This window comes from Phyllobates terribilis, unplaced genomic scaffold, assembly GCF_046119375.1.
Source record: "Phyllobates terribilis strain yellow unplaced genomic scaffold, ASM4611937v1 Scaffold_5__5_contigs__length_657084704, whole genome shotgun sequence".
Lineage (NCBI taxonomy): Eukaryota > Metazoa > Chordata > Amphibia > Anura > Dendrobatidae > Phyllobates > Phyllobates terribilis.
In genome coordinates this window covers 290130213-290158137 of record NW_027362765.1, presented here as the reverse complement: position 1 = coordinate 290158137, position 27925 = coordinate 290130213, and the positions used below count along the sequence as shown (strand labels likewise).

Sequence of the window (27925 nt, the reverse complement as noted above, 5' to 3'; positions counted from 1 at the left end):
GAAAGGTGTCACTTTTGGGTATTTTCTGTCATAAAGACCCCTCAAAGTGACTTCAAATATGATGTGGTCCCTAAAAAAATGTTTTTGTAAATTTTGTTGGAAAAATGAGAAATCGCTGGTCAACTTTTAACCCTTATAGCTCCCTAACAAAAAAAAATTTTGGTTCCAAAATTGTGCTGATGTAAAGTAGACATGTGGGAAATGTTATTTATTAACTCTTTTGTGTGACATATCTCTCTGATTTAAGGGCATGAAAATTCAAAGTTTGAAAATTGCAAAATTTTCAAAATTTTCGCCAAATTTCCGATTTTTTCACAAATAAACGCATGTGATATCAAAGAAATGTTACCACTATCATGAAGTACAATATGTCACAAAAAAACAAATCTCAGAATCAGGGGGATCCGTTGAAGCGTTCCAGAGTAATTGCTTCATAAAGTGACAGTGGTCAGAATTGAAAAAATTGGCCCGGTCACGAAGGCAAAAACAGGCTCTGGCACGAAGTGGTTAATGTGTTTCTGCGGCGGAAATACTGCCGAAATAACAAGCACTTTCCACCTATTGTGTCCCCCCATTTCCTTGTAGAATGTAAGCTTGTGAGCAGGGACCTCACTCCTAATGTAACTGTTTAAACTGTCTCACCTTGTATTGAATTTATTGTCTGTACATGTCCTCGCTTAATTATAAAGTGCTGCGGAATATATTGGCGCTGTATAAATAAAAATTATTATTATTATTACTATATGTACCCTAAATTTGTATCAATAAAACAGTCAGCTCGCCACGCAAAAAAAAAGTCCTCACAAAGCTCACTGGACGGAAAAATAAAAACGTTCCAGGTCTCAAAAAATGATGATGGAAACCAAAATTATATTTATTTACACACCTGAGGTTTTTTTTCTCTGCTTAACCCCTTAGTGACGGAGCCAATTATGTCTTTAATGACCAGGCCAATTTTTACAATTCTGACCACTGTCACTTTTATGAGGTAATTACTCTGGAACGCTTCAACTGATCCCTCTGATTCTGAGATTGTTTTTTGTTACATATTGTTCTTCATGATAGTGGTAAAATTTCTTCGTTATGACTTGCAGTTATTTGTGAAAAAAAATGGAAATTTGGCAAAAATTTTGCAATTTTCAAACAGGGGGCGCCCACTGATGAAGAGGCTTTGAAACGTGTGTTGGGGTTAGAGGCACAAGATGGCACAGTGGCAGGATGTCCAGGAATAATCTGGTAAAAAAAAACAAGTGGGTATTATGAATTGTTGATACGGCTAACATTTCTTCTGTTTATCTATGGAAATCATGATAATGATGATCTACAGTAGTGCTCAAAAGTTTACATACCCGGCAGAATTTTTCCTTTCTTGGCCTTGTTTCAGAGAATATGAATGATAACAAAAAAATAATTTCTCCACTCGTGGTTACTATTTCGGTGAAGCCATTTATTGTCAAACTACTGTGTTTTCTCTTTTTAAATCTTAATGACAACCAAAAAACATCCAAATAACCCTGATCAAAAGTTCACATACCCTGGTGATTTTGGTATGATAACATGCACAGAATTTGACACAAATGGGTTTGAATGGCTACTAAAGGTAACATCCTCACCTGTGACCTGTTTGCTTGTAATCTGTGTGTGCATAAAAGCTGAGTGAGTTTCTGGGATCCAGACAGACTCTTGCATCTTTCATCCAGCCACTGACGTTTCTGGATTGTGAGTCATGGGGAAAGCAAAAGAATTGTCAACGGATCTACGGAAAAAGGTAGTTAAACTGAATAACACAGAAAAGGGATACAAAAAAATATCCAAAGAATTGATAATGCCAGTCAGCAGCGTTCAAACTGTGATTAACAAATGGAAAATTGGGGGCTCTGTAAAAACCAAACCACGGTCAGGTAGACCAATCAAAATTTCGGCCACAACTGCCAGGAAAATTGTTCGGGATGCAAAGAAAAACCCACAAATAACATCAGCTGAAATTCAGGACTCTCTGAAAACTAGCAGTGTGGCTGTTTCGAAATGCACAATAAGGAGGCACGTGAAGAAAAATGGGCTGCCTGGTCGAGTCGCCAGAAGAAAGCCATTACTGCGCAAATGCCACAAAGTATCTCTAATACAATACGCCAAACAGCACAGAGACAAGCCTCAAAACTTCTGGAACAAGGTAATTTGGAGTGATGAGACCAAAATTGAACTTTTTGGCCACAACCATAAACATTACATTTGGAGAGAAGTCAACGAGGCCTATGATGAAAGGAACACCATTCCTACAATAAAGCATGGAGGTGGATTACTGATGTTTTGGGGATGTGTAAGCTACAAAGGCACAGGAAACTTGGTAAAAGTTGAAGGAAAAATGAATGCAGCTCGTTATCAGCAAATACTGAAGGCAAATTTGCACTCATCAGCCCAGAAGCAGCGCATGGGACGTACTTGGACGTTCCAACATGACAACGATCCAAAACACAAGGCCAAGTCGACCTGTCATTGGCTACAGCAGAACAAAGTGAAGGTTCTGGAGTGGCCATCTCAGTCTCCTGACCTCAATATCATTGAGCCACTCTGGGGAGATCTCAAGCGCGCAGTTCATGCTAGACAGCCCAGGAATTTACAGGAACTGGAGGCTTTTTGCCAAGAAGAATGGGCAGCTTTACCATCTGAGAAATTAAAGAACCTCATCCACAACTACCACAAAAAACTTCAAGCTGTCATTGATATTAGAGGGGGCAATTCACGGTGTTAAGAACTGGGGTATGTGAACTTTTGATCAGGGTCATTTGGATGTTTTTGGTTGTCATTAACATGTAAAAAGAGAAAACACATTAGTTTGACAATAAATGGCTTCACCCAACCAATAACCATGAGTGGAGAAAAATTTTTTTGTTATCATTCATATTCTCTGAAACAAGGCCAAGAAAGGAAAAATTCTGCCGGGGTATGTCAACTTTTGAGCACAACTGTACACTAGTGGCCAAAATTGAGGCAACACCTGCAGTTTTTCACAATCACCAATATTTAATGAAAGTTTTCACTGACATACTTACTTGAACACACACCCTCTTCTGCGATATGCATTCTATCTTTGTTTATAGTAACCTGGGTGTGATTTAAGACCGATATTGTGCCAGCAGTATTAGACAGGAGTGGTCACCTAAGAAGAGAGCCAAAGCTATTACTTTAAGAGAAGAAGGGTACAGTTACCGGGAAATTGCAGCACGAATTGGAAAAGAGATCTCACCGGTCAGCTTTCTCAAAGTGTGTAAGCGGTTTCAAGAGACTGGTTCGATAAAGAATAAACCAGGTAGAGGAAGGAAGAGGGCTACAACTCCTCAGACTGATAGAATTGCTAGAATCGCCTTAAATAAACTGCTGTTGACATCAACAAGGAGCTTGTCAACACTGGAGTGACAGTGTCCGATCGGATGGTTCGACGATGATTGGTAAACGCGGGGTAAAGAGCCAGAACACCACGTAAAAAGCCATTTTCAGAAACGTCTGCAGTGGGCCAAAGAGCATTCTAAATGGACCATTGAACAATGGAGAAATGTTTTATGGAGCGATGAGACACACATATCCATCTTTGGCAGCGAAGGTGTCCGCTACGTTCGACGACCTGGAGACGATTGCTTGCCAGAGTGTACAGTACCCACCATGAAGCATCCTCTGAGTGTTATGGTAGGGGGCTGCATGTCCAGAGATGCGGTTGGTAGGCTGCAGGTAATTGAAGGAACAGTTAATGCTGAAAAGTACATCAAGGAAGTCCTTCACCCTAAACTCATTCCTTCGGCACGTGATGTGTTTGGTGAAGGGACACCGTTTACTTTTCAGCAAGATGGAGACCCATGCCATACAGCTAAAAAATTTCTCTCTTGGTTCAAGGACAAAAATGTCCAGCTATTGAATTGGCCAGGAAACAGCCCAGATCTCAATCCTATTGGGAATCTCTGGGCTCGGCTGAAAAGAGCGGTGTCAAAACAGCGGGCTTCAAACAAGCAGGAGCTCATTGCAGCCATCATCAAATCATGGTTTTATATCATCACACCATCTGATTTACACAAACTGGTAGATAGCATGCCAAGTAGATGCCAAGCAGTTATCAAGGCCAAGGGCTATCCAACTAAGTATTAACATTTTAGTGTTAAAGATATGAAAATAGGACAAATAAATGGCTTTTCTCCCACAGTCATCTGAGTGACAATACTGTCCAATTTGTTGACAAATGAACAAATTTCCTGCTAATATGGTGTTTCTATATGAGATTTTGTTATTTCTACTTAAAAACTTTACTGTGAAATCAAAAACATTAATGAAATTTGGATTTGTTTTGGCAAAATTCTAAAAATTCATAAATCTTGAGGGTGTTGCCTCAATTTTGGCCACTAGTTTAGATTTTTTGTACTGGCACTTTAGATAATAATGATATTGATTAGAGAGTGTATAGTAACATTAATATAGGAATTGTATCCTGGCAATGTGTCCATAATATTTCTTGTGCCCTCTTTTTTGCATATCGTGGTACCTGTATTAATTGTTGTTTTTTAATTTACATTAATAAAATAATGTTTTTATGTATGATGTAGTCACTTGGTATATCTAAACTCCAGGTAGTATATGATATACACAGATAGATATTGATTTAAGGGTGATACCGCTGAATGTGGTTATTGGTGATATTGGACTTTTTTTTTTATTTAAAAATTTTCGAAACCATTTTTTTTTTTTTTAGGGACCACGTCACATTTGAAGTGACTTGGGGATTTTCTGTCATACAGACCCCTCAAAAAGTGACAATTCTAAAAACTGAACCCCTCAAGGTGCTCAAAACCACATTAAAGAAGTTTATTAACCCTTCACGTGCTTCACAGAAACGGAAGCAACGTGGAAGGAAAAAATTAACATCTAACTTTTTTCAAATTTTACTTCAGACCCCAATTTTTTTTATTTTTGCAAGGGTAACAAGGGAAATGGATCACAAAATTTGTTGTGCAATTGTTCTTTAGCATGCTGATACCCCATATGTGGGGGAAAACCACTGTTTGGGCGCAGGGCTCGGAAAGGAAGGAGCGCCATTTGACTTTTTGAACGCAAAATTGGCTGGAATCTAGAGTGGACGCCATGTCGTGTTTGAGGAGCCCCTGATGTGCCTAAACAGTGGAAACCCCCCACAAGTGACACCATTTTGGAAACTAGACCCCTCAAGTAACTTATCTAGATGTGTGGTGAGCACCTTGAACCCCCAGGTGCTCCACAGAAGTTTATAATGTATAGCCGTGAAAATACAAAAAACTTTTTCCACAAAAATGATCTTTTAGCCCCAAATCTTTTGTTTTCGCCAGGGTAAGATGAGAAAATGGACACTAAGAATTGTTGCGCAATTTCTCCTGAGTACGCTGATACCCCATATATGGGGAAAAAAAATCTGTTTGGACGCACGGCAGGGCTCAGAAGAGAAGGAGCACTGTTTTACTTTTTGAATGTAAAATTTGTTGGCCTAATTAGCTGACATCATGTCGCGTTTGGAGAGCCCCTGATGTGCCTAAACAGTGGAAACCCCCCACAAGTGACACCATTTTGGAAACTACACCCCTCAAGGATTTTATCAAGGGGTATAGTGAGCATCTTGAATACAGACCCCTCAAAAAGTGACAATTCTAAAAACTGAACCCCTCAAGGTGCTCAAAACCACATTAAAGAAGTTTATTAACCCTTCACGTGCTTCACAGAAACGGAAGCAACGTGGAAGGAAAAAATTAACATCTAACTTTTTTCAAATTTTACTTCAGACCCCAATTTTTTTTATTTTTGCAAGGGTAACAAGGGAAATGGATCACAAAATTTGTTGTGCAATTGTTCTTTAGCATGCTGATACCCCATATGTGGGGGAAAACCACTGTTTGGGCGCACGGCAGGGCTCGGAAAGGAAGGAGCGCCATTTGACTTTTTGAACGCAAAATTGGCTGGAATCTAGAGTGGACGCCATGTCGTGTTTGAGGAGCCCCTGATGTGCCTAAACAGTGGAAACCCCCCACAAGTGACACCATTTTGGAAACTAGACCCCTCAAGTAACTTATCTAGATGTGTGGTGAGCACCTTGAACCCCCAGGTGCTCCACAGAAGTTTATAATGTATAGCCGTGAAAATACAAAAAACTTTTTCCACAAAAATGATCTTTTAGCCCCAAATCTTTTGTTTTCGCCAGGGTAAGATGAGAAAATGGACACTAAGAATTGTTGCGCAATTTCTCCTGAGTACGCTGATACCCCATATATGGGGAAAAAAAATCTGTTTGGACGCACGGCAGGGCTCAGAAGAGAAGGAGCACTGTTTTACTTTTTGAATGTAAAATTTGTTGGCCTAATTAGCTGACATCATGTCGCGTTTGGAGAGCCCCTGATGTGCCTAAACAGTGGTGGAAAAAATTAACATCTAACTTTTTTCAAATTTTACTTCAGACCCCAATTTTTTTTATTTTTGCAAGGGTAACAAGGGAAATGGATCACAAAATTTGTTGTGCAATTGTTCTTTAGCATGCTGATACCCCATATGTGGGGGAAAACCACTGTTTGGGCGCACGGCAGGGCTCGGAAAGGAAGGAGCGCCATTTGACTTTTTGAACGCAAAATTGGCTGGAATCTAGAGTGGACGCCATGTCGTGTTTGAGGAGCCCCTGATGTGCCTAAACAGTGGAAACCCCCCACAAGTGACACCATTTTGGAAACTAGACCCCTCAAGTAACTTATCTAGATGTGTGGTGAGCACCTTGAACCCCCAGGTGCTCCACAGAAGTTTATAATGTATAGCCGTGAAAATACAAAAAACTTTTTCCACAAAAATGATCTTTTAGCCCCAAATCTTTTGTTTTCGCCAGGGTAAGATGAGAAAATGGACACTAAGAATTGTTGCGCAATTTCTCCTGAGTACGCTGATACCTGTAGCCGCCATCTTGGTAATGATAAATCATATCCAGGGATGGCCACACTTCAGCAGCCCCCACCCTTGGGACCTTCTGTTAAAACGTCAACTAGATAGTTTCCCCCCATCCAGGCTCCTGTAAGATAAGAAGCCTACTTAACACTTGAATGCTAGGAGCTTCAAAGACTTCGAGAGGAAACACAGCCAGCAGGGGGGGGGTGCTTCGTCTATCTGTACCTGACCATTTGTCCCATAGGACTAGTTTCTTTGTCTGTCACAAGCATGGAGGCATAAGATATAGAAACATGAATAGTACACGCATGTTGCGTGGGATGGGCCAATAAAAAAATATCACGGCGTCCCGGAGCCATTGCGCACACAAGCCTCCGCGGTAGACGTTTGTACGTGCTCTGGAAGCCAAGATATAGCGCGGAGCCATTCCTGAGGACCGTATGGTATCATAATTGATATCAAAAGGTCGGTTACGGCGGCCCGAATCCATGGGAACCCCTGGGGGTATCATGAGACCATCCCAGAAGAAGTTATTGGGTTCCATAGAATTTGGGCTTCTGATCGAAGTTAGACCTGAGGGTGGAGACTGAGCCAGCTGACCTCACCAGCAGTGGGCGGGACGGGGCAGGTAAGATAGCAGGACAGACAAGAGACAAGTCAGTCTTGACCCAAGAGTGGTGTGCTGAACATCTGAGCACCAGCTGAGGCCACCAAGGGGAGGAGCAGTTTGACCATGCGGTGGTAGGCCTCAGCCTGTAACAAAGAACCGTGCCTGCGATCGCAGAATCCTCTCCCTACGTCACAAGAAAATCAAGAAACCGGTAACTGATATGCTGTGGTGATTCTGTGTGTTGTATTCCATTGTTGTATAGTTTAGCCTGACCTTATACCTGTGTATATTTAGTTGTATATCGTGTATCTAGTGTATTATTATAATCAATTACCTCAAGTAATTGTGGGCCTGCCTTTTATTCTGCATAACGAACGCACGTCCGTGTGAGCTCGGCTCAAGCCAAAAACGCTACCCAGGGTTGGTTCCTGACCCGATATAGGCCCATTCACGGACTGGGCGTATATCTAAAATAGGGACTGGTGGCAGCATACCAACTGGGGATTGGGGAAGGCTGGTAGTGACGGTCGGAGGTTCAGATATATATATTCCTGGCGCGGCCAAGGAAGATATATATACCGCCCTCACTACAGAGGGCCCCGATACCCAGTAGGTTACAGGACAGTCTCCCTGGCGACCGCTTATCCTAGGTGCAGTTCCTTGACTGACCTGAGGCTAAGAGGGCGCTAGCGAGTTGTGCTGTGTAGTGACGTTACGGTTTAGTGACGTTGAAGGGATAACACACTACCGTGTTCCCTGCGCTGGTTGCAGCTTCCTGGCACTACTTTCTCTAGGTGCAGTACCTTGACTGACCTGAGAGGTAAGGGGGCGCCAGAGAGCTGCACCCACCGGCCGGCTTTCATCACATTGGTGGCAGAGCGGTGGGATTGCAGAATAATAGTGTTGTGGGACCCCTACTCCCAGGCACTAAAGACTGCCAGTGGTAACTTCCACTGCTGGAGTCTTAAGGTCAGCCCAACGTTAGACGGTCAGGCTAAAAGTATAACAAGGTGTGTGCAAACTCAGGGTTGCAGCGGTGTCGGTTACCAAGATGGCAGACGGCACCAGGAGCAAGACCCTGCAGGAGGCTAATGCTACGGTCCGTGTGGCAGGAGGGGAGGACATTGTTACTCATGGCGAGGAGGAGTCCAGCCCGGGCACCTCAGGGAGCCAGTCCCCAGTATACGGTCCCGCAGTGGGCTGCCCACCACCTACCCAGCCCAGCCTGTCCAGATCACAAGCCCTTTTACAAGCGGCTATGGCAAGTCTCCAGTCTCATGGCGATGCCGTCTACAAAACCCTCCTGGCAGCATCAGAGAAGGCAGCGGAGGAGGAGCGCGAAGCTGCGGAGCGCCGGGAGGCTGCGGAGCGTGAAGCTGCAGAGCGCCGGGAGGCTGCGGAGCGTGCAGAGCGAGCTGCGGAGCGCCAGCACCAACTGGACCTGGCCCAGCGGGGGCTTCCGCTAGAGCAACCAACCCATCAGGAGACCAAGTCGTCCAAAGTCCGAGCTGAGGACTTCCCTCTACTGGAGAAGGATGGGGACCTGGACTCCTTTCTGGTGGCATTTGAACGGACCTGTCTTCAGCACCATCTGGCCCGGGATCAGTGGGCCAGATACCTGACCCCCCGTTTGAGGGGTAAGTCCCTGGATGCCTTGGGGGACTTACCTGCCGGGGAGGTACAGAACTACGACTGCATCAAGCGGGCCCTGATCCGGCAGTACAACCTCACTCCCGAGTCGTACCGCCAGAAGTTCCGGAGCCTGCTGCGTGGCCCCAAGGACACCTGGACCGATCATATGCGGGCGCTGTTGAGAGCCGCAGAGCACTGGACCTCGGGTCTAGCGCTTACTACCCGCCAGGAGGTCCAGGAACTGTTCGTCACGGAGCAGTTCTTGTGGAACTGCCCAGAGGACCTCCGACAGTTCCTCCGTGACCGAAAACCAACAGGGGCTTCTGCTACAGCCGCCCTGGCAGACGAGTATGCCAATAACAGGGCGCCTGAGCTGAAGAAGTCTGCCAGCAGCACCTGGAGAGGGGGTAAGCCCAGTCATGCCCCTGTTTCCCCGGCCCCTAGAACACAAGGGGTGTATCCCCCTGTTGCCCTCTCCAGGCAAGGACCAGACGTAAGACGTTGTCATCTATGCAACAAACCAGGACACTTTAGGGCTGAGTGTCCCCAGCGCCAAAAGACCCCATCCCAGTCCCAGAGAGCGCCCAATGTTTTGTGTGTGGGAGGGGGTGGTGGTAGGTCCCTGGACAACATCCAACCCGTCACCATAGGCCGTTCTGCGGTCATGGGACTGCGGGACACGGGCGCTGAACGAACACTGGTACGGCCTGAGGTGGTGTCCCCCCAGGACTTGGTACCAGGAAAGACTCTTTCCGTCTCCGGGGTTGGAGGCGTGGAGCCGGCACTTCCCGTTGCCATGGTGTATTTGGACTGGGGTGCCGGAAGGGGGATGCGGGAGGTGGGAGTAACGCCAAATATTCCCGCAAATGTTTTATTAGGGACCGACTTGGGGCGTCTAGTATCGCAGTATGTACCCTCTGAACCCCCAAGTTCGGCCCCCCAAGAGTGTATTGATTTGTCTGCTGCTAATGCCAACCATGTTGTATGTAGTGTGTGTCCTGCTGAGGAGGAGGGAGTGAAACCTGAGGGTAACACCTGCACAGACACAACACAAACAGGGTTAGTGAAAGCAGGTGGGGAGTGTGGGGATGCCCGCAGAGGTGCTCAGCCGGCGTGCCGTGACCTCTTGTCCTCCGGTGAGGGAGGGGGCGGGCAGGATTCTGTAGAGGGAAGCTCAGGGATGGAGAGGGGGGCAGCTACCGGCAGTGTAGGGCTCCCAGGGGTATCCAGGCTGCTGAGTATAGGCCCACTGCAGGGGGAGGAACAGGCCATGGGAGGTGGGGGTGTCCCAAGAGAGGAGCCGCCAGGTAAGACCCCAGGGCAGGAGTTCCCCACATCCGAGATGTCCAAAGGCCTAGGAAGCCTGCCTGATCGGGCGGCTTGGTCAGAAACAGAGGGGAAGCAGGCACTACCCACGGTCACAGCGGTCATAGCCGCTGTCACCAGGAGTGGGAGCGCCGGAGCCCAAGGAGCCTTGCAGAGGTCCGACGGCTTCCCCACTTCTGACCAAGTGTCTGCCGGGTCAGACAGCGGCCAGGTGACATGCCCGGAGGGGCTGACAGAGGATGTGGCAGTTTCGTCGATTCTGGCCACATCAAGTCAGGAATTTCAGGCTGCGTTGGAAGCAGACGACAGCCTGAAAGCTCTCCAGGAACAGGCGGCACAGCCTCCCATGGAGTCAGACTGCGAGCGGGTGGTCTGGGACCAGGGACGGCTGTACCGGGTAACGGTCCAGCAGGGTTCACCGGAGGCGTGGCCCAGGGACCGACAGTTAGTGGTACCCTATCCGTTCAGGGCGGAATTGTTGCGGATCGCACACGAGATTCCGATGGCCGGACACCTAGGGATCGCTAAAACCAAGGCCAGGATAGCTCAGCATTTCTACTGGCCTGGGATGGGAGCCGCGGTGGGTGCCTACTGCCGTTCGTGTGACACCTGTCAGAGGGTGGGGAAGGCGGGGCCGCGCCCCAAAGCCCCACTGGTAACTCTGCCAATCATCGAAGAGCCTTTCTCGAGGGTTGCTGTGGATCTTATTGGACCTCTGTCCACTCCCAGCCACTCCGGGAAATGCTTCATACTCACGGTAGTGGACTATGCCACCCGGTACCCGGAAGCGGTAGCTTTGTCGTCCATTCGGGCCGACAAGGTGGCTACCGCCTTACTGGAGATCTTCTCCAGAGTGGGTTTCCCCCAAGAAATGCTCACCGACCGAGGGACCCAGTTCATGTCGCGGCTGATGGAGTCCCTCTGTAAGCAAATGCAGGTGCAACATCTGGTGGCCAGCCCGTATCACCCACAGACTAATGGCCTGTGTGAGCGGTTCAATGGCACCTTAAAGCAGATGCTTAAGATGTTGGTCGACTCCCACGGGAGAGACTGGGAGCGTTACCTCCCACACCTCCTATTTGCTTACCGGGAGGTTCCGCAGGCCTCAACGGGGTTCTCCCCCTTTGAGCTCCTGTACGGGCGACGGGTACGGGGCCCCCTGGCTCTGGTGAATGAAGCATGGGAAGGGGATTTGGCCACCCCCGAGGTGTCGGTCATCGAGTATGTCGTGCGCCACCGGGACAGGATGATGGCCTTGGCAAAGCTGGTGCAGGACAATATGGCCCAGGCCCAGGCCGACCAGAAGCGGTGGTACGACCAGAATGCTTGTGAGAGGACCTACCAGGTGGGTCAAAAGGTGTGGGTACTGGTCCCCGTACCACAGAACAAGCTTCAGGCAGCCTGGGAAGGTCCCTACTTCGTGCACCAGAAACTCAATGCCGTCACCTATCTGGTCACCCTGGATCACGCCCGTGGAAGGAGGAAGGCCTTCCACGTGAACATGATGAAGGCTCATCATGAGCGGGAAGCGACTGCCCACCCAGTGTGCAACCTTCCCGAGGAAGGAGAGGTAGAAACCCTCCTGGATCTGCTCACCCAAGCCAAGGCGGGTGGGTCCATCGAGGATGTGGGGGTTGGCCACCAGCTCACGGAGGACCAACGGTCCCAGCTGGGGACCACCCTGCACCCCTTCCGGGGGCTGTTCAGCAGCCTGCCCGGAAGGACTGAGATGGCTGTCCACGACGTGGACACTGGCGATCACCCGCCGATCCGGCGTTCAGCATATCGGGTCTCTTTCGAGGTGCAGGGAAACATGCGCCAAGAGATAGACGAGATGCTGAAGCTGGGGGTGATCCAGGCATCCAGCAGCGCGTGGGCCTCGCCTGTAGTCCTCGTACCAAAGAAGGACCGAACTACACGGTTCTGCGTGGACTACCGGGGGCTCAACGCTGTAACGGCCACCGATGCGTTCCCCATACCACGCATCGATGACCTGCTCGATCGGATGGCCGGGGCTAAGTACCTGACCATCATGGATCTGAGCCGGGGGTACTGGCAGATTCCTCTGACCCCCGCGGCAAGGGAACGCTCTGCCTTTATCACCCCTTTTGGACTGTACGAGTCCACAGTGATGCCATTCGGCATGAAGAATGCCCCTGCCACTTTTCAACGGATGGTCAATACGCTGCTTGAGGGACTTGAAGGGTACGCGGCTGCGTACTTGGTCGATATTACAGTCTTCAGTCCCACTTGGGAGGATCACCTAGAGCACCTGCGGCAGGTGCTCGGTCGGATCCACCGGGCAGGCTTGACCATCAAGCCGGAAAAGTGCCAGCTGGGCATGAGTGAGGTCCTCTACCTGGGTCACCGGGTAGGCGGGGGGGTTCTGAAGCCAGAACCTGGGAAAGTGGATGTCATCGCATCCTGGCCCACTCCTAGGACCAAAAAGCAGGTGATGTCCTTCTTGGGGACCGCTGGGTACTATAGGAGGTTCGTCCCACACTATAGCACCCTGGCCAAACCCCTGACGGACCTCCCCAAGAAGAAGCTGCCCGTCGCAGTCGACTGGACAGTCGCCTGCGAGACAGCTTTCGGGGCACTCAAAGCCGCCCTAAGTAGCTCCCCTGTACTGCAAGCTGCCGACTTCGACCGGCCGTTTGTGGTACAGACCGACGCCAGTGACTTTGGCCTCGGTGCTGTGCTAAGTCAGGTCAACACGACAGGCCAGGAACATCCTGTCTTGTACCTGAGCAGGAAGCTACTGCCCCGGGAGGTGGCTTACTCCACGGTGGAAAAAGAATGCCTGGCAATTGTATGGGCCCTGCAGCGTCTGCAGCCCTACTTGTACGGGAGCCATTTCACCGTGGAGACGGACCACAACCCCCTCAGCTGGTTACACACGGTCTCTGGGTCGAATGGCAGGTTGCTACGCTGGAGCCTCGCTCTCCAGCAGTACCACTTCTCCATTCGCCACAGAAGAGGCCGTGACCACGGTAACGCTGACGGGTTATCCCGGCAAGGGGAGGGTGCAGAAGGACGCACGGGGGAACACAGGAATGTGCTACCCCCTCGCGCCCTCGTATAGGGGGAGGTGTGATGAACCTGTAGCCGCCATCTTGGTAATGATAAATCATATCCAGGGATGGCCACACTTCAGCAGCCCCCACCCTTGGGACCTTCTGTTAAAACGTCAACTAGATAGTTTCCCCCCATCCAGGCTCCTGTAAGATAAGAAGCCTACTTAACACTTGAATGCTAGGAGCTTCAAAGACTTCGAGAGGAAACACAGCCAGCAGGGGGGGGGTGCTTCGTCTATCTGTACCTGACCATTTGTCCCATAGGACTAGTTTCTTTGTCTGTCACAAGCATGGAGGCATAAGATATAGAAACATGAATAGTACACGCATGTTGCGTGGGATGGGCCAATAAAAAAATATCACGGCGTCCCGGAGCCATTGCGCACACAAGCCTCCGCGGTAGACGTTTGTACGTGCTCTGGAAGCCAAGATATAGCGCGGAGCCATTCCTGAGGACCGTATGGTATCATAATTGATATCAAAAGGTCGGTTACGGCGGCCCGAATCCATGGGAACCCCTGGGGGTATCATGAGACCATCCCAGAAGAAGTTATTGGGTTCCATAGAATTTGGGCTTCTGATCGAAGTTAGACCTGAGGGTGGAGACTGAGCCAGCTGACCTCACCAGCAGTGGGCGGGACGGGGCAGGTAAGATAGCAGGACAGACAAGAGACAAGTCAGTCTTGACCCAAGAGTGGTGTGCTGAACATCTGAGCACCAGCTGAGGCCACCAAGGGGAGGAGCAGTTTGACCATGCGGTGGTAGGCCTCAGCCTGTAACAAAGAACCGTGCCTGCGATCGCAGAATCCTCTCCCTGCGTCACAAGAAAATCAAGAAACCGGTAACTGATATGCTGTGGTGATTCTGTGTGTTGTATTCCATTGTTGTATAGTTTAGCCTGACCTTATACCTGTGTATATTTAGTTGTATATCGTGTATCTAGTGTATTATTATAATCAATTACCTCAAGTAATTGTGGGCCTGCCTTTTATTCTGCATAACGAACGCACGTCCGTGTGAGCTCGGCTCAAGCCAAAAACGCTACCCAGGGTTGGTTCCTGACCCGATATAGGCCCATTCACGGACTGGGCGTATATCTAAAATAGGGACTGGTGGCAGCATACCAACTGGGGATTGGGGAAGGCTGGTAGTGACGGTCGGAGGTTCAGATATATATATTCCTGGCGCGGCCAAGGAAGATATATATACCGCCCTCACTACAGAGGGCCCCGATACCCAGTAGGTTACAGGACAGTCTCCCTGGCGACCGCTTATCCTAGGTGCAGTTCCTTGACTGACCTGAGGCTAAGAGGGCGCTAGCGAGTTGTGCTGTGTAGTGACGTTACGGTTTAGTGACGTTGAAGGGATAACACACTACCGTGTTCCCTGCGCTGGTTGCAGCTTCCTGGCACTACTTTCTCTAGGTGCAGTACCTTGACTGACCTGAGAGGTAAGGGGGCGCCAGAGAGCTGCACCCACCGGCCGGCTTTCATCACAAAATGGATCACAAAATTTGTTGTGCAATTGTTCTTTAGCATGCTGATACCCCATATGTGGGGGAAAACCACTGTTTGGGCGCACGGCAGGGCTCGGAAAGGAAGGAGCGCCATTTGACTTTTTGAACGCAAAATTGGCTGGAATCTAGAGTGGACGCCATGTCGTGTTTGAGGAGCCCCTGATGTGCCTAAACAGTGGAAACCCCCCACAAGTGACACCATTTTGGAAACTAGACCCCTCAAGTAACTTATCTAGATGTGTGGTGAGCACCTTGAACCCCCAGGTGCTCCACAGAAGTTTATAATGTATAGCCGTGAAAATACAAAAAACTTTTTCCACAAAAATGATCTTTTAGCCCCAAATCTTTTGTTTTCGCCAGGGTAAGATGAGAAAATGGACACTAAGAATTGTTGCGCAATTTCTCCTGAGTACGCTGATACCCCATATATGGGGAAAAAAAATCTGTTTGGACGCACGGCAGGGCTCAGAAGAGAAGGAGCACTGTTTTACTTTTTGAATGTAAAATTTGTTGGCCTAATTAGCTGACATCATGTCGCGTTTGGAGAGCCCCTGATGTGCCTAAACAGTGGAAACCCCCCACAAGTGACACCATTTTGGAAACTACACCCCTCAAGGATTTTATCAAGGGGTATAGTGAGCATCTTGAACTCAGAGGTACGACACAGAATTTTATATCATTAGGTCGTCATATTGAATATCTTGTCATTAGTGTTGAGCGCTACTTGAGTTTGCATCGGGTATGCACTGAGTATCGCGGGTGCTCGAGTGACATGCTCGAGTCCCTACCCCACATGTTTCGCGGCTGTTAGACACCCAAAAAAACATGTGGGGATTGTCCATGTATGGCAGGCAATCCCTGTGTGTTGTTTTTTGCTGTATAATAGCCGCGAAACATGTGGAGCAGGGACTTGAGCATGTCACTCGAGCACCCGCTATACTCGGTGCATACCCAAGCACCCGATGCAAACTCAAGTAGCGAGAACTTACGCTCAACACTGGTCGCCATATCATCAAATCCCAACCCGAACACAACCCTAACCCTAACACAACCCTTACTCTGAATGAGGCTTACATTGAAGGGGTTGTCCACTGCTCAGATAACCCCTTCTCAATCACTGTTTCTCCCAAGTAAAAAAATAACAGCTATACTTACCTCCGGTGAGGGCTCGCATGGCATAACAATGTCACACAAGCCCCGAATGAGCCAATGCCAACAGTGGAACAGTGCACACAGGTAACTATAGCTGTTATTATTTTATTTGGGGGAAGCGTAGTGATTGAGAAGGGGTTGTCTGAGTAGTACACAAGCCCTTTAATAAAGGAACTAAAGGTCTTAAGAATGAGATGGCAAGTAAGAGCTATGGTCACATGATGCAGGAGGTGACCGTAGAAACGCTGGAAACGGAAGACTGCAGCGACCGGTAAGTATTTTAATGCACCCTATACATCAATTACTGATTGATAACAAAGGAGACAATGATAAAAAAAACAGAGCCAGAGTGGCCTTTTACAAGGAACCTGTCAGAACTTCCACCCCACCCCAAAAAAGTTATAAGACTATGTACGCCTTTAAAATATAAGCCAGTCGATCCCTTTATTACTCCAAAGTGCTGTCGCAGCAGTGCACAATCTCATTTTAAAGTTCAGTATACATTAATTTGGAAGTGCATTGGGCCGAGACGAGGAACTTCCATTTTCTCCGTTTCCTGAAGCTTTAGTCTCTGTTTAGCGCCTTTAGGCGGCGGATCCAAGGGATTAAGCTGTGCTTATTTATGTTTTGTTTTTTTTTTAAATAATTTATGACAGAAAGAATATAGTGACACCCATGGATTCCAGTCAACACACCGAGATAGACAGTGGTGCAAATATACTTGACTGTGGCTTACTATCAGAAAAGAGTAATCCGTGCGGCTCTTGCCATTCTGAAAGTCAATAGGGTCGACCCATCAAGCAGTTTTTAGCCAGAATTTTGTTGTTAAACTGCTTGATATGTCGTAAAAAGTTGCGTAATCCTGGACAACTTTTTGAAGGGTTCAGGCGGGACGGGGGCACCAAAGGCCTCCGATAAATTCCTTATAATTTAAGCCACAAAAGTGCTGTATATTACAACTAAAATGTATACCAGTCTCGTGTACATTTTTGTTTTTTGATGTGGTGAACAGTGGTTGAAAGATGTGCCGAAATCATTAAAGAGGTGCACGCCTAATAAATTTGGGTCATCTTCCTCCAAAGCTGTTAATACTGGTGTACAAAATGCGGATCTTGAATTGGGGCCAATATTCCTTTATTTCCTTCAGGAAAACTGTATGCAGCATAGTGGACATCGTTCAGCAATATGGCCAACGACCTGTTCACACTATGAGCCCTTTTTCCTGGCAACGAAGAGATAAAGACATTATACATATCATATCTTATTTTTATACATTCAAATTTTGCAGTTAATTTTTTGGGGTACAATGCGCTCAAGGTATTGTCTGGTTAAAGCACCACTCGGCGTTTTTTTCTTATTTTACAGCGTTTTTTTCTTATTTTACTGCTGGAGAGGTGCTTCTAATCTAAATTTCCTTCCCCTAGTTTTATACTTACCAGCCGCCATCTTCATCTGTTCTCTTCGGTCGGTCTCCAGCAGTTTGTGACCTGCTGGAGTGAGCAGGTCACTTTTCAATACAAGACTATGAGAGCTTCGTTCTGGCTGACATAGACTTGTATTGAGAACTTGTGACCGTTACTTCTGACTTCCGGCCAGTAAGAAGTTGTAGTCACTTCTTACGGGCAGGGACCTTAGAGTAGAAGCACCACTCCAGCGCTGAAAAAACAAACGCTGGACTGATGATTTAAAACATTACTGATTGCTGGGGGTCCCAGCTGTTGAATCTGCACTGATCAGCAGATCAGGGAACATTTAACCCCTTTACCATATACTTGATCAATGCTTCATTCATCCTCTATGACGTTGCTTGAAAAATCCGTACGCAGCTCTTGGCAGTCCCATAGGGAGTGAATGGAGCGTCGGTCTAGTATGTGCACTGCCGCAGTATACAGTGCCTCCTTCTCAATGTGGGACCCCACTGATCAAGGAGTTGTCACCTATCCTGTGCAGAGGGGATAGCTTGTCTCTACTGGACAACCCCACAAGAATGTAGGTGCTGCCATACAGAAACCATCCTAGTCACTAGCAGAACACCGTATTCCATTCTGGGGCTACTGGAGAACCTACAAAGGGCTCATTTACTACTGAAGTGACTAGACTATCTGGACACTCTGGTGGTCCTACCAGCAGCCCAAACAACCTGGGCTCAATGTCCAAGACAACCTCCACCCCTCTCTTCCCAGACATTACCCCCCACCCCAACCATACAGTCCTGTGCTGCCATCAACTGAGCGATCACAAGGCTGTCCACAGCACAGACGTGAGGCGGCCATTTTCTCGTGGTCCTGAAGACGTCTGACCTAACGTTCCCTCTCTCTCGTTTTGGCAGGGTCAGGACGTGCTGAATAATACCGGCAGAACAGCACCGGGGACAACAGACAGACATTTTGTTGTGGTCCTTTGTTGACAGGCTGCAGACACAGGACTCCCGGGACGTTCTGGGTTATGCTCCTCGCTGCTTTCAGTTCCGCCTCCAGAGACTGAGCCGGGTGTCTGCTCCTAGAGGTAATCCCGCATAATGGCGCTGGTGTGGCTGCTGCTCGGAGCCGTCCTCGTACTGCACTGTGCCGTGCATGAGGCGGGTCACAGGCGACAGCCCTGACTGCTGCCTGCAGAGCCGCCTGCGCTACGGGCTCCGTGCATGGACATTCTGCTTGTGTTGCCCAAATCAGTATAATTAGAATAGGACAGATGCCGCCATAGCAAACGGGTCGTGTGTTATTGCTACCAGGAATAGTCAGAGGCATAGGGGCGCGATGCATCAGGACCGGCGAGAAAGGGGGGGCGTGTCACGTCGTTGCAAGAATCTAAACTGTCCCCAGTGTGTTGTTAATGATGCAGTGTGCATTACCAACATGTTATTTCCATTAAAATCGGCGCTGTAATCATGTGACGAGCACTTTATATAGTTATATCGTACCTGTCGCTTAGTCATAGGGGTGTGCTTCATTTCGTTCAGTCATGGGCGCCACTGCCTACTCAATCTGATTGAATGTCCTGGAAGTTACGACGTCACTCGAAACCGTTGTAAAATCCCACGCTTGCGCATTTTGTAGCCTGGAGTGCGCAGTGTAGAGCGGGGAGCTGCTTGTCACGACACATGCATGGCTCCAGGCAGCACACTGCGCAAGGGCGGCTGCACACTGCGCAAGGGCGGCTCCAGGCTGCACACTGCGCAAGGGCGGCTCCAGGCTGCACACTGCGCAAGGGCGGCTCCAGGCTGCACACTGCGCAAGGGCGGCTCCAGGCTGCACACTGCGCAAGGGCGGCTCCAGGCTGCACACTGCGCAAGGGCGGCTCCAGGCTGCACACTGCGCAAGGGCGGCTCCAGGCTGCACACTGCGCAAGGGCGGCTCCAGGCTGCACACTGCGCAAGGGCGGCTCCAGGCTGCACACTGCGCAAGGGCGGCTCCAGGCTGCACACTGCGCAAGCGCGGGATTTTACAACGGTTACAAATGACGTCGGCGCTTCCAGGACACTCAATCAGATTGAGAGGGGTGGTGACGCTCATGACTGAATGAAATGAAGCACACGCCTATGACTAAATGAGCAGGTACGATATAACTATATAAAGTGCTTTTGGGACATGATTAGACCGCACATTGCATCACTAACAATGCACTGGGGACAGTTTAGATCCTTGAAATGACCTGACAGGTTCCCTTTAATGAGTCTGGCGCAAGTAACGCCACAGCCTCTCATAAATTAGAGGAGCTGTGGCATCACACCCCCCCACACCACCTACCTGTTCCCGTGTCACACCAGCTCTGCCGATCCAGTGGAGCTGGGAGAAACTGACATGGAAACGCCAAAATTGGCAACATTTTTGTGCAACTACAAGTTTTGTGACTTTTCGAAACAGTTTGCGCCAGAATTCTGACGAAATAGTTTTTCTGAATCGGGTCCGTGATATTTTGGATCTAGATTTACACTTGGTTTCCCTCCCCAGGGAATGTTAATCATAAGGGGTTACTGCCCTTAGTACTCACAGTACTGTGCACCCTACACTTTCTATATGTGTATATATTAATATAGATTTTTTTTTTTAATAAGAAAGGGCAGGCAGAGGAAACAATGATAATTGGAGGTAGTGCAGCTCTTCATCATCACCAGTTGTTAGTCAGTATGGCGCAAATAACTAGAAATTCCCTAATTGAACCACTGGCGTTACTAAGCTTTTTCTATATTCACGTAGGGAATCCGTTTGACTTCAGGGCCCAAAGGACAAACCGCTGGTCGCTGTCAGCCATGATTGTCTAGATGGATCTGAAGACGCCCCTGTCAGGACTGGTAAGTGGAGGATTAGCCTGATGACAGATTGCCATGACGTCCTAAGGCAATCCACTGTATGCATTCTCCAAGGGTAGGTCTGCCACCTGCTGCTTCACTGACTAAACACCCATGGATAGTGACTTTTGTGTAGGCTCCTCATCCATTATCTCATTTCAGGACTGCTCTTGTACCAGGCATGGCAATGCATGTTCATGGTGCCCTAAAGCTGTAGAGCTTCTCTTGCCGGTGATTAGGGAGAAGAGTCACTTGTACCACAGCCACACATTTCCTGAGATCTCCTTAGACAGGTTTGAGGCTAACAGAAGCAAGAGGAACCAAGGCAAACTCGTGACTTGTGTGGGATCACTAGTGTAGTTCTTAGAAGAGAGCCAATGGTACAATGGAAACTGTTGGGAACTTTGGAGGACAATAGAGTAGACGCATGGACAGATGGACCAGAAATGTAGGGTGTCTTCACATTTTATGACAGTTCGAAACCTTTCTATGATATATAGCAGAGTAGGAGGTTATGACACCTCTCATACCCGCGCCATACAAAAAATCATGCAGCACCCAAGGCTAGAATTCACTAGAATTGCAGCTTCCCAATTATCATAGAGGGGAAGAAGGCTTTAACCACTTAACAAAGGGGCCAATTCCCGTTTTTGCGTTTTCGTTTTTTCTTCAGAGCCATAACTCTTATTTTTCTGTCCATGGACATGAAGGCTTGTTTAAGAAATCCGAAAAACAAACAGCCTATATACTGCTGTACTTTCAAATATACAAGAAACCAAAATAGACAAGGAAGCTAATGCAGCTCTAAAGTAAAATTATATTTTTTATTAAATTCATTATTAAAACCAATAAAAAATATTATCAAGAATGGGGGAAAAGGTGACATGGAGACCCCATCCTTCCAGATCATACAACCAGCATTCTAAATACTTAATACAAGTTATATGTATACTACTGAACGAAAAATATTATATTGTATAGTACATTCTAGGGCTAGAATAATACATCTGTGACGAAAATTGTGTACATAATCATAATCCAGATTCTCAAGTGAGACAGTATATAATATGCCAAAAGATCATACAATATATAGCTATATAGTCACCAAATGGATCTAATAATAGCCTGAATGTATAATAAACACAATATACAAGGAATAAATCCTAAATGGTATAGTTTGCTTGGTTAGTAAAGAAAGTGCTGGTTCCTATAAGAATCAAGTAAAATCCTAGAAATATATAAAGACAATACAATACAACATACAACCATGTATCATAAATCAGACATAAGCAGGACCTGCGAATCAGTGCTGTAAACAGGGAACAAGCCCTTATAAATGTGCACTGCTAAGTTAATCTAGTAATGCAAGTGCATAGAAAGATTTGAATATAGGTATATAGGTGGCGTGCAGAGCAAGAGTAACCATATCAGAACATAGCTTTATGCCAAATACTTATCCAGAACAACCTGGATAGCGCAGGGACAGGTACTCCAACTTGCGTTTCGCGTTAGCTTCTTCGGGGGGAAATACGAATTCATATAGACATGAGGGCTTGTTTTTTGCGGGACGAGTTGTACTTTTGAATGAAATTCATTTTACCACATAGTGTCCCGAGGGATTTTTCGAGACCCATAACATTTTCAGTCGATGGATCCGTGTGATGGCTTATTTTTTGCGTGGCGAGACAACATTTCTATTAATACCATTTTAGGATAGATGTGACTTTTTGATCGCTTGTTACAGCATTTTTTATTGAATTGCAGCGACCAAAAATCTGTAATTTTAGCGTTCTTGATTCTTTTGATTACCGATCTGGTTAATTATTTTTACATTTTGATAGATTGGACTTTTCTGAATGTGGCATTACCACATATGTCTGTTTTTTATTATCTTTATTTTTAATAAGGGTGATTTGAACTTTTTTTTTTTTTTTCATATTTACATATTTTTTTTTACTTTTTCACTGTTTTAATAGTCTCTTTAGGGGACTTGAAGGTGTAAAAATCTGATCATTTGTGCTACAGTGGGGGAAAAAAGTATTTAGTCAGCCACCAATTGTGCGAGTTCTCCCACTTAAAAAGATGAGAGAGGCCTGTAATTGATATCATAGGTAGACCGCAGCTATGAGAGACAAAATGAGAAAACAAATCCTAAAAATCACATTGTCTGATTTGGAAAGAAATTTTTTTCAAATTTTGGTGGAAAATAAGTATTTCGTCAATTACAAACAAGCAAGATTTCTGGCTCTCACAGACCTGCAACTTCTTCTTTAAGAGGCTCCTTTGTCCTCCACTCATTACCTGTAGTACTGGGACCTGTTTGAACCTGTTATCAGTATAAAAGACACCTGTCCGCAACCTCAAACAGTCACACTCCAAACTCCACTATGGTGAAGACCAAAGAGCTGTCGAAGGACACCAGAAACAAAATTGTAGCCCTGCACCAGGCTGGGAAGACTGAATCTGCAATAGGCAAGCAGCTTGGTGTGAAGAAATCAACTGTGGGAGCAATAATTAGAAAATGGGAGACATACAAGACCACTGATAATCTCCCTCGATCTGGGGCTCCACACAAGATCTCACCCCCGTGAGGTCAAAATGATCTCAAGAACGGTGAGCAAAAATCCCAGAACCACAAGGGGGACCTAGTGAATGACCTGCAGAGAGCTGGAACCAACGATACACAGGCTACTATCAGTAACACACTACGCTGCCAGGGACTCAGATCCTGCAGTGCCAGGTGTGTCCCCTTGCTTAAGCTATTACATGTCTGAAGTTTGCTAGAGAGCATTTTGATGATCCAGAACAGTATTGGGAGAATGTCGTATGGTCAGATGAAACCAAAGTAGAACTGTTTGGTAGAAACACAACTCGTCTTGTTTGGAGGAGAAAAAATGCTGAGTTGCATCCAAAGAACACCATACCTACTGTGAAGCATGGGGGAGGCAATATCATGCTTTGGGGCTGTTTCTCTGGAAGGGACCAGGGCGACTGATCCATGTACATGAAAGAATGAATGGGGCCATGTATCGTGAGATTTTGAGTGCAAACCGTCTTCCACTGGCAAGGGCATTGAAGATGAAACGTGGCTGGGCCTTTCAGCATGACAATGATCCCAAGCACACCGCCAGGGCAACGAAGGATTGGCTTTGTAAGAAGCATTTCAAGGTCCTGGAGTGGATTAGCCAGTCTTTGGAGGGAGTTGAAAGTCTGTGTTGCCCAGCGATAGCCCCAAAACATCACTGCTCTAGAGGAGATCTGCATGGAGGAAAGGGCCAACATACCTGCAATAGTGTGTGCCAACCTTGTGAAGAATTACAGAAAACGTTTGACCTCTGTCATTGCCAACAAAGGATATATAACAAAGTATTGAGATGAACTTTTATAATTGACCAAATACTTATTTTACACAAAAATTTGAAAAAAATTTCTTTCCAAATCAGACCATGTGATTTTCAGGATTTGTTTTGTCATGTTGTCTCTCATAGTTGAGGTCTACCTATGATGTCAGTTACAGGCCTCTCTTATCTTTTTAAGTGGGAGAACTTGCACAATTGGTGGCTGACTAAATACTTTTTTTCCCCACTGTATATACAGCGATGCCACAGTATCGCCGTATATAGCATAAATCACGGTCTCCTTTGAAGCCCGACCACAGGCTGGGTTTCAAGGAAGTTCCGTAATGACAAGCACGAAGGTCTTTAACAGCCCCCCTGCTGTCTTAGCAACCTATCACGACCCGTGATCACGTCACGGGCACGCCGACGGGTACATGGAATGGCGCGCCCCCATGCTTGCGCGTTTTAAATGCCACTGTCAAAGATTGACAGCAGCATTTAACAGGTTAGCAATCATGGGCAGAGCTCCGTTCCACCCGCAATTATGAGACTCAGGTCCTGACTGTAACACACAACCATGACCTGCAGGGTATGGTGCGAGCACACCTTGTGAAACCGCTCAATACACCCACTTCCAACTTGAGCCATATGTGTACGGCGCATGTCGTGAAGAGGTTAAAGGGAATCAGAAAATAATGCATTGTTTAAATCAGTTTTTATGTTAAATATATTTTTTAAAATATTTTTCACATCTTATGTTTATTTTTTGTATCACTATTTATAAAATTTATAATAAAGCTGCATCAAGTGTATAGTGGCTGTGGCCAGTTACTGCACATCCACCCCCTATTGGAATCACTAGGGGGCAAATGTGCAGTACCCATCTACAGCCACTATACTGTTGATGGAGCTATACTGTGGAGATCCACAACAGAGCACATTCCTGCATGATCGAGATCGTCAGGGGTGCATGGTATCGCATCCCCACCGATCAGATTTTATAGTAAAAGTCCCGGACATCCCCTTTAAGTTTACTACCTAGTCAGTCTACTGCTGCCAATGTCCATGTGCCCAAGTAGATTGACCTCACTCACTGAATCTTAAGAGATACAAAGACCAGAAGATCATAGCCCTCACCAACAAGGTCAATGATCTTCTGACTGGAGAGGTGAGCGCTGCTGGGAATACTGGGACATTATACAGGAACACAAGGGATGATGTGTCTGGATGATGACTGTATCATTGTGTGTCAGGTTCCTATAAGGTGTAGGATGTCACTGTCCTTTTCTTTATTCAGGATTGAGAGTGTAAAAAAGGACACAGGACGTTGTGATGGAGAACCACATGCCCCATATATCACTAGGTAAGCAGAGGGTTATCAATTTTTATGGAGAAATTTTCATGGTCATCCAGAAACACCCAACTTCCAGCAAAACATACTGTAAGATCAATTCATTCTGTATCTTCTGAAGGTGGGTATACCGAGAAAAATCCATCAGAGAGATGTCACACTCCTCTTTTTTCCCAGGATTTTTCAGAGGAAGATAATCAAGTAAGTGACATTAACTTCTATTACATTTTAGAATATGATCAGAACCAAAAGATTGATGAAAGTTATTTCTTGTGATTATTGTTTTTGTATCTTCAGGGTGAAGATCTGATTGATATTAAAGTAGAAGTTATGGAAGAAGATGAGGAGGAGGAAGAAGAGATGTATGTGATTGGTGATCAGCAGTGTAAAGAAGAGGAAAGTCCTGTAGAGATCAGCCCAAGTAAGTAATGGCTGCAATATACAGAAGAGTTCAGCACTTTATTATACACCCTACAAATATATAGCATTTGCTGAACGTCAACCACTGCTCTCCAACTATAAGAATTTTGCTTTTGATCAAAACACATCATGTAATTTGCAATGCAAATTAATTTGATATCTTCTTCACCACAGGTAAAATCATAACATATTGTGTTTCAACAGCTTGTGCTACATAATTATACCCCAGTTTTAAGTTCCTCACTAAACACTTGAATCTTCTTTAGACTTTTGTTTGAAGATTTTATTTCTTCATTTTTGGTAAATACTGTAAAATTTAGCTAATCTTTGCTATATTTATACTTCGGCCAAATTTGTCGTTTTTAGAGATAATTGAAACGGGCTGCCCATATTGATACGTGGGCATCTTATATCAGTTTACATCAATCCGCTTTAAGACCATATTTGAGCATATCGTCAATTAATAATCACATGCAATGTATTGTCACTGTTTCTCATTTAGTTGGAGCCATGAAGAGAAATAAAGAGCTTCAAGAGATATGTTCAAGTCATCTTTCTTCCCCAGAAGATGAAGAGGAAGAAGATAATATTGATGTCCAACCGGATCACCAGGTATGATTAATTGAAGTCAAAATAGTTCCTTAAAACCAGAACTATTTTTATATCATGATTATTTATCTGTTTAGGATGAAGATTTGCTTGATATTAAAGTTAAAGTTGTTGAGGAAGACGAAGAAGAGGAGACGACAGATACAGAAGGTGACGTGCAGCTCAAAGAGGAGGAGATTCAAGTGGATATCAGTACAGATATGCCCCAAGCTCTTCACAGTATAGATCCACCATGCGATCCCTCAAATGATGAGGAACACTCTCTTACTACTAGCACAGATAACTTTCGTGGAACCCTATATCCCTGTTCTGAATGTGGAAAGTACTTTAAAAAGAAGGCAAATCTTATCAGACATCAGAGGATTCATACAGGGGAGAAGCCATTTCCATGTTCTGAATGTGGAAAATGTTTCACCCAGAAATGTGACTATATTCAACATCAGAGAATTCACACTGGTGAAAAGCCATTTTCATGTTTAGATTGTGGGAAATCATTTACGAAAAAGTCCAATCTTGTTGAGCACCAGAGAATTCACACGGGGGAGAAGCCATTTTCATGTTTTGAGTGTGAAAAATATTTTGCGAGAAAATCTGAACTTTTTAGGCATGAGAGGAGTCATCACACAGGCAAGAGACTGTTTTCATGTACTGTGTGTGGGAAACGTTTCACTCAGAAATCTGATTTAATGAAGCATCAGAGCCTTCACACAGCACAGAAGTGGTATTCATGTTCTGAATGTGGGAAATGCTTTACATGGAGGTATAACCTTGTGAAACATCAGAGAGTCCACACAGGGGAAAAGCCATTTCCTTGCCCTGAGTGCGGGAAGTGTTTTACCAAAAAGTGTAACCTTGATGAACATCAGAAAATTCATGCTGGGGAGAAACCATTTTCCTGTTCTAACTGTGGGAAATGTTTTACATCAAAATCTAACCTAGTCACACATCAGCGAATTCACACGGGGGAGAAGCCTTTTTCCTGTTCTCAGTGTGGGAAATGTTATACAAGGAAGGCTAACCTTCTTGAACATCAGAAAGTTTGTGAAAAGTCACTGTAGCACTGTTTCCTCCATTCGCAGTCATTAATTTAAAAAACTCATGAGTAAAAGGGATGCTATGGATAAAAATGTTCACACAATGTACCTTACTGAATGATGCATATTGGGTTTAGATAGCAGAAAATAGAAAAAAGAATTAGAAATTTTCTGGCAGTATACACTGTGTGTGCAATTATAAGGCTAGTGAGTATTTTGGCCATCATTTTTATGCATATTTTCCAACTCCGAGCTGTATAACCTTGAATGCTTATTGGATGAGGCTGATCAGGTGATGTGCATTTGTGTAATAAGGGATTTTGTGGCCTAAAGATATCAACATCCTTTATTAAGGTGTGCAGAATTATTAGGCAACTTGTGTTTCTCAGGCAAGATGGGCCAAAAAAAGATTTAAAGGGGTTTTCCACTACTTTTTCACCCCCCCGTTACATATCATAGCTCTTCAAAACAATACCTTTTGTAATATACTTGTATTATATGTATAGCTTCTATGAGCGCATCTCAACAGGGATCACATGGTACTGGATTGTAATGGAGATTCTTCTTGCTCCTCTGTTTTGTGTGATACTTACCTTTTCAGGCACAGGAATCCTGCAAAATGAAAGGAAGTTGTCACTGTGC

The 27925-nt window shown here is 46.1% G+C and overlaps 1 protein-coding gene across 1 annotated transcript in view; it reads left to right on the top strand.

Annotated features, from left to right (window-relative positions):
• LOC141273005 (uncharacterized) overlaps positions 1-27376 on the top strand; it is a 57697-nt gene extending 30321 nt beyond the window's left edge. Inside the window, exon 11 of the mRNA XM_073684285.1 lies at positions 26553-27376. Within this exon, the coding sequence (XP_073540386.1) occupies positions 26553-27307 (755 nt within the window). The 3' untranslated portion in view covers positions 27308-27376. The remainder of the gene's footprint in view (positions 1-26552) is intronic.
• Positions 27377-27925: the final 549 nt, after the last annotated feature.